This window comes from Diaphorina citri, unplaced genomic scaffold (assembly GCF_000475195.1).
Source record: "Diaphorina citri unplaced genomic scaffold, Diaci psyllid genome assembly version 1.1 scaffold292, whole genome shotgun sequence".
Lineage (NCBI taxonomy): Eukaryota > Metazoa > Arthropoda > Insecta > Hemiptera > Psyllidae > Diaphorina > Diaphorina citri.
The window spans coordinates 230904-237766 of NW_007377728.1; the positions used below are offsets into that span (position 1 = coordinate 230904).

Here is a 6863-nt window from a genome sequence, read left to right on the forward strand (position 1 = left end):
ATTCACTTTTACCCTGTCTATTAGCAATTCAGCAGTAATAAAATTGTCAGCATTTCTTCTATAATTTTATGTTAATTCTGCGTGAAATATCGAAGAACTTCTGATCAATTTTTGAAGGTTCACTAATTCCTTTCTTTTGAGAGAGAAACATAACTCGTCTTTTGATCCTGTGCATATTCTGTTATCCTCGTATTTTTGGTATCACTTGGGATACGATCTCCTACGCCGCTTGAGATTTTGCGTCACTTGGGAAACTTGCAAAACGTCGTCACTTGAAATTTCACAAACGTCACTTAGACCTTTGAAACAATAAATTGGGAGCAAACGACGCTTGAAATTCACCGCACCTCGTGACATCCCTTGCAACTCTACAATCGTCACTTTTCCACCCATCTGCGTCACCTCTTGACCTATGGCAATCCTTCCCATCCCAGCATGCTTGGAGAGCTTCCACAAACGTCACTTAGACCTTTGAAACAATAAATTGGGAGCAAACGACGCTTGAAATTCACCGCACCCCGTGACATTACTTGGAACTCTACAATCGTCACTTTTCCACCCATCTGCGTCACCTCTTGACCTATGGCAATCCTTCCCATCCCAGCATGCTTGGAGAGCTTCCTACAAACGTCACTTAGACCTTTGAAACAATAAATTGGGACCAAACGACGCTTGAAATTCACCGCACCCCGTGACATTACTTGGAACTCTACAATCGTAACTTTTCCACCCATCTGCGTCACCTCTTGACCTATGGCAATCCTTCCCATCCCAGCATGCTTGGAGAGCTTCCCGCCGGGCCTGTCACTTAAGACTGGCATGATCATCACGTGCATCGTCCTTCTGCTGATTCCTATCCTAGGCGCGATCGTCCAAATCCTCCTCTGTGGCCTTGGAACCTACAGTGGAGGGCACACCGGAGCGTACACTGACGTGTTGATCGGCGTTGGAGCTGCCATTATCATATTCTTCATCGTCGTCCTCATCCTGGTCTTTCTCGATGAAAAGATCCCCGGGTAAGTTCGCTTTCCTCATGTAATTAATAGAAAGTAAAATACTTTGGTGACTTAGGGCACTGGGCATCGGCGTGCTTCTGCATTTTCCCGGCCTTCAGGCTGAGTGAGGCTGAGTGAGGCTGATAGGTTATTGCCGAATGGAGAGCGAATCTCAGTCGCTAAAGACCTTAGCGGTGAATTAGAAACGTTAAACTTCCAACAAACCTCTTTTTTATTTTAAAATCAAATCCATGCCAGCCTAGTTAGCTTAGTTGGTAGCGCGTCTGCCTTGTAAGCGCTAGGCCGCGGGTTCGATTCCCGCCCGGGGTCTCCAACGGAAAGGGAGAGATAGACCGAAGAAAAGGTGGAAAGATTGTGTGAATCAAGACTTGGTTGAGAAAAATGTATCAGGACATGAGGTACAAAACAGGGCTGTCTAGGCCGAAGAAAAGGTGGAAAGATTGTGTGAATCAAGACTTGGTTGAGAAAAATTCATCAGGACATGAGGTACAAAACAGGGCTGTCTGAAAGAGACTGACAAGAAACGCCGACCCTATTTAAATAGGAAAAGGCTAGGAAAAAGAAAAAGAGAACAAGCAGGGTCCGTCCCTCCGGGAATTTTTTAGCCCGTAGTGATTAGAGAAAATTGGTACCTATGTACCTACCTACAAGCAGGGTCCGTCCCTCCGGGAATTTTTTAGCCCGTAGTGATTAGAGAAAATTGGTACCTATGTACCTACCTAATTTGTTTAATATTCAGTTTATTATTATTCTTGATCTGATTTTTTGATTTTACTTTTATGTAATGATTTGAACAGAATATACCTTGTTTATCCTGCTCGAAAACAAGATATATTCTTTTCTATTCCATCAAATCACATTCTATTCTATTCTATTCTAACTAATATGCAATGATTTCCTTTATTCCAGCATCGTTCACTTCATCTGTATCGTCATTTGGGTCATCCTGGCAGTAGTGGCTGCCGCCTCGTTGGTCAGCGACATCCTCGATATGCTGTCTGTAACGGTGGGGTTCTTTTGGGGCGCGAAAGGTCTAGGAAGGGCTTTTGAAGAATGGATTTCGTGGGGAAAAAGAAACTTTTGGACTAGTTAAAGAATGGGTTTTAGTAAATAGGTAAATTGCAGCTTTGGGACTAGGAGTAACTTTGCAAGAAGGGTGTGTGTGTGGAGATGGAGTTTGCAGCTTTTGAAGGAGGATTTATGATTTAGGTTTAGGAGGGGCTTTTGAAGAATGGGTTTTAGTGGGGGAATAGAAACTTTTGGACTAGGTAAATTGCAGCTTTGGGACTAGGAGTTTGCAAGAAGGGTGTGTGTGTGGAGATGGAGTTTGCAGCTTTGGAAGAAGGGTCTATGAATAGGGTTTAGGAAGGGCTTTTGAAGAAAGTTGGGGTTCTTTTGGGGCGCGGGCGTAAAAGGGAACGTTAGAAATTTTCAATTTCCATCTTATCAAATAAACTTTTCCGACATATCTTTCTGTTTGTGCAATAGTGTTGTTTTTATTTATGAGCAGTACCACTGGGCACGGTTAGCCCAGTGGTACTGCTCTTGCTTGCCATGCAGAAGGTCCCGGGTTCGAATCCCACCATCGACAAAAATTTGTACTCGTTTTTCGATTGCAAATATTTCAACGGGTTACTTTCTGGTGTTCTCGTGTTGACCCAGCACCTGAATGGGAAGTATTGTGTCTCTTCTCGCCCATCTGATGAGAGGCATACTACGGGATGGGCATGCTACGACACAGACCACAAGCATCTAATGTAGCAGTTGTTTCATCGCTACGAAATAAAAACGGCGGTGAAACACTCAAAAAAAATGTCTACCTACCTGTGTACTTTGTTTTATTTTATTGTTTTTTACTTACAATAGGTACCAGTGAGCAATTTACGTGGCCGAGTGGGTATCACACGCGCCTCTTTACCCTCACCTCCCTCCCTAGCTGATGATGTTGAAGGCGTCGATTCCTTATTCCTATACCCCAAAACCCTCAATCTGTTTAACCTAATATGAACTAGAGATATTTTACTTACAATAGGTACCAGTGAGCAATCTACGGGGGCGAGTGGGTATCACACGCGCTTCTTTACCCTCACCTCCATCCCTAGCTGATGATGTTGAAGGCGTCGATTCCTTATTCCTATACCCCAAAACCCTCAATCTGTTTAACCTAATATGAACTAGGGATATCAGCGCGAACGACCTACTGTACGTATAGTGTTAAAGCGCTTTAAAGGAAAAAAAAAACGCATGTGGCCTGTGTTGTAGCATGCCCATGCCGTAAAAAAAAGTGACCTCACTGAGACTCGAACCTCCACCCAAACCAACCCAATAATATTTCAAAGCAGTCCACACTCCTTACCGCTCGGACACTCCGACATATAGGTAGTGTCGAGAAGCACAAAACTTCCTTATTAATCAACTCGAGCGATAATTTTGAATTTTTCCCGTGAAAGTCACTTTTTCCTCCCTAGCGGGTCTCTCTTTTGTGCTAAGAAGACGAAAAGGCACTTCTGCTCGACGACACCTTTCCGGAGACACCTTAATCATCTTCCCACCATTTGTAGAACGGGCTGTCTTTAGTGCTAAGAAGACGAAAAGGCACTTCTGCTCGACGACACCTTTCCGGAGACACCTTAATCATCTTCCCACCATTTGTAGAACGGGCTGAAGGTGTGATTAAAGTATTTGGATGAAAACAACAAAAAAAAATCTGGTGTGAATATCACACGACTTTCTTTTACATTTACGAAATACGTATTTGAAAAAAAGTCCCGAACCTGAGCCGCCTGCGGCGGCCAATTTTTGGTCGAAAATTTCCTATTTTAAAATACTCCCCATGTAATGAGGGATCATTAAAAAGTGTCCAAAAATTGAACTTTTTAAAAAAAAAAAATTTCCAAGTCCAAGTTGGACCAAAGATTTTCTATCTTAAAATACTCCCCGTGTAATAAGGAATCATATAAAGTATGAAAAAAAAATGGTTTTTTTTTTTGGAGTTCGAAGCACCATTGACTTTGGTTGATATCTGGATGGGTGTTGGGTGACTATCCGATTTTTACCAAATTGTTAAAAAAAAAAAAAATTTCCAAGTCCAAGTTGGACCAAAAATTTTCTATCTTAAAATACTCCCCGTGTAATAAGGAATCATATAAAGTATGAAAAAAAAATGGATTTTTTTTTTTTTTGGAGTTCGAAGCACCATTGACTTTGGTTGATATCTGGATGGGTGTTGGGTGACTATCCGATTTTTACCAAATTGTTACAGTCGCGTCCTTGGAACATATCGGTAGGTATATCATACCAAATTTCATCGCTTTAGGACAAACCGTTCTTGAGATATTTTGTTCACAACCTTTTCAACATTTTCCACGAAATGAGGGTTAAGTAACAATTACTTTGGTTATATCTGGATGGGTGATTATCGGATTTTTACCAAATTGTTACCGTTTTGAAAGTTCGGGTTTTGAATATTTCGCATCCATTTTGATGTCCGACCAGGAATATCAAATGAAGTTTGCTTAAAGTTAAGGGGAGGATTTTTACCAAATTGTTACAGTTTTGAAAGTTCGGGTTTTGAATATTTCGCATCCATTTTGATGTCCGACCAGGAATATCAAATGAAGTTTGCTTAAAGTTAAGGGGAAGTTGTGAGAAAAGTTGAGGTGAAAATGCCGAAAAACGATTAAATTCTGTTTCGTGTTAATATAGGCCGGGCGGCGCTTCGAACTCTTGACGTTCGCGCGCCTCCCGGCACGTTTGATGTGGCCATTTTCTTACGAACCATCAGATTTAGCAATCTAGCCAAAGATCAATTCACTTTCACCCTGTCTATCGTAATTTTCAGCGGTAATTTTCGACAGTAATTTTCAGCGTTTCTGATATAATTTTACGTGAGTTTAGTGTGAAATATGGAAGAACTTTGAAGAGTTTATAAAGGTTCACTCATTCTTTTCTTTTGCCTGAGAGAGAAACCTATCTTATGATCCTGTGCATATTCTGTTCTCCTCGTATTTTTGGTATCAATTCTCTTACGCCGCTTGAGATTTTGCGTCTCTTGGGAAACTTCCAAAACGTCGTCGTCACTTGAAATTTCACAAACGTCACTTGGACCTTTGAAACAATAAATTGGGAGCAAACGACGCTTGGAATTCACCGCACCCCGTGACATTACTTGGAACTCTACAATCGTCACTTGCAACTCTACAATCGTCACTTGAGACTCTACAATCGTCACTTGAGACTCTACAATCGTCACTTGGAACTCTACAATCGTCACTTGAAACTCTACAATCGTCAATTGCAACTCTACAATCGTCACTTTTCCACCCATCTGCGTCAGCTCTTGACCGATGGCAATCCTTCCCATTCCAGCATGCTTGGACAGCGAACTCTACAATCGTCACTTGAAACTCTACAATCGTCACTTGGAACTCTACAATCGTCACTTGAAACTCTACAATCTTCGATTGCAACTCTACAATCGTCACTTTTCCACCCATCTGCGTCACCTCTTGACCGATGGCAATCCTTCCCATTCCAGCATGCTTGGAGAGCTTCCCGACGGGCAAGTCACTTAAGACTGGCATGTACATCACGTGCATCCTCATTCTGCTGATTCCTATCCTAAGCGCGATCATCCACACCCTCCTCTGTGGCGATGGGTTTGGAGCGTACATTGGAGCGTCTTACATCGACTTTGATGTTGTCATTATCATATTCTTCATCGTCGTCCTCATCCTGGTCTTTCTCGATAACAAGATCCCCGGGTAAGTTCGCTTATCTCATGTAATTAATAGAAAGTAAAAACGGTTTCGTCCGTCGCGCGTCGCACGAAAGAATAGAATAGAATATACCTTGCTTATCCTGCTCGAAAACAAGGTATATTCTTTTCTATTCCATCAAATCACATTCTATTCTATTCTAACTAATATGCAATGATTTCCTTTTTCCCAGCATCGTTCACTTCGTCTGTATCGTCATTTGGGTCATCCTGGCAGTAGTGGCTACCGCCTCGTTGGTCAGCGACATCCTCGATATGCTGTCTGGCCACCACTACTACCCGTGCAAGACGTCGACCTTCTTGGAGCTGGTCCTGAATATAAATGGTTTATGTCCCCAGATGGTCACCCATCCGGATATCAGCGGCGCCCAACGTTGCTTATCTTCAGTGATCTATTGGGCTTAGCTGGTCCTTAGCATTGTGGGCGTTGTGTTTCTCGTATTTGGAGTTTTCGTGTATTGGAGTTTTTATGTGGGGATGGGCTAAGCTTTGGAAGAAGAGGAAGAGTTTAAAAGAAGGATTTGTGATGAAAGTTTAGGAGTGATATTAGGCAATATTAGGCAATTTTAAATGTTGAACTTGGACCACCTACTACAAATTTGGACTTGATTCAAATTAAATAACTTGTCATAATTATTCCATTTCCACTTATCAAAAATGCATAATATTATGCATTATGCTTATTTTATTGATTAACAAGCAGGGCCCGTCCCTCCGGGAATCATTTAGCCCGTAGTGATTAGAGAAAATCAGTACCTATGTACCTACCTAATTTGTTTAATATTCAGTTTATTATTATTATTGATTTGAATGGACTTGATTCAAATTAAATAACTTGTCATAATAAATTATTCCATTTCCACTTATCAAAAATGCATAATATTATGCATTATGCTAAGGACGGACGGACTAAAAAGTGAACCTTCAAAGGGGGCTTTTGAAGGTTGACTTTTTTGATGTTCAGTTAAAATACCTGTGTACTTACTTCAGAATAATATATTTATTTTTAATTAGTATCCCACGAGCTTAAAATCGGCCTACCTACGCCTACTCTATGAACAGTTCGCTAA

At 41.4% G+C, this 6863-nt stretch overlaps 1 protein-coding gene across 2 annotated transcripts; it reads left to right on the forward strand.

Moving 5' to 3' along the window:
* Positions 1-640: 640 nt before the first annotated feature.
* On the forward strand, positions 641-6413 carry LOC103507151. 2 transcript variants are annotated; one of them, XM_026822089.1, is made up of 4 exons: positions 641-1016; positions 1926-1998; positions 6040-6102; positions 6202-6403. In XM_026822089.1, exons 1-4 carry the CDS (start codon positions 754-756, stop codon positions 6277-6279), a joined length of 477 nt encoding a protein of 158 aa, XP_026677890.1. In that variant the 5' UTR covers positions 641-753; the 3' UTR covers positions 6280-6403. The 2 variants fall into 2 exon arrangements, with proteins under 2 accessions (XP_026677890.1, XP_008469822.1); XM_008471600.2 differs by lacking the exons at positions 641-1016; positions 1926-1998 and adding an exon at positions 5405-5779 and having other exon boundaries at positions 5967-6102; positions 6202-6413.
* The last annotated feature ends 450 nt before the right edge of the window (positions 6414-6863 follow it).

Bases quoted from the DNA above. Each gene is read 5' to 3' on its own strand.
- LOC103507151 (XM_026822089.1), top strand. From the start codon at position 754: ATGGCAATCCTTCCCATCCCAGCATGCTTGGAGAGCTTCCCGCCGGGC. The intron at 1,017-1,925 runs GTAAGTTCGCTT...CCTTTATTCCAG, and splicing joins CTCGATGAAAAGATCCCCGG to CATCGTTCACTTCATCTGTA. The intron at 6,103-6,201 runs GTCCTGAATATA...TGGGCTTAGCTG, and splicing joins CGTCGACCTTCTTGGAGCTG to GTCCTTAGCATTGTGGGCGT.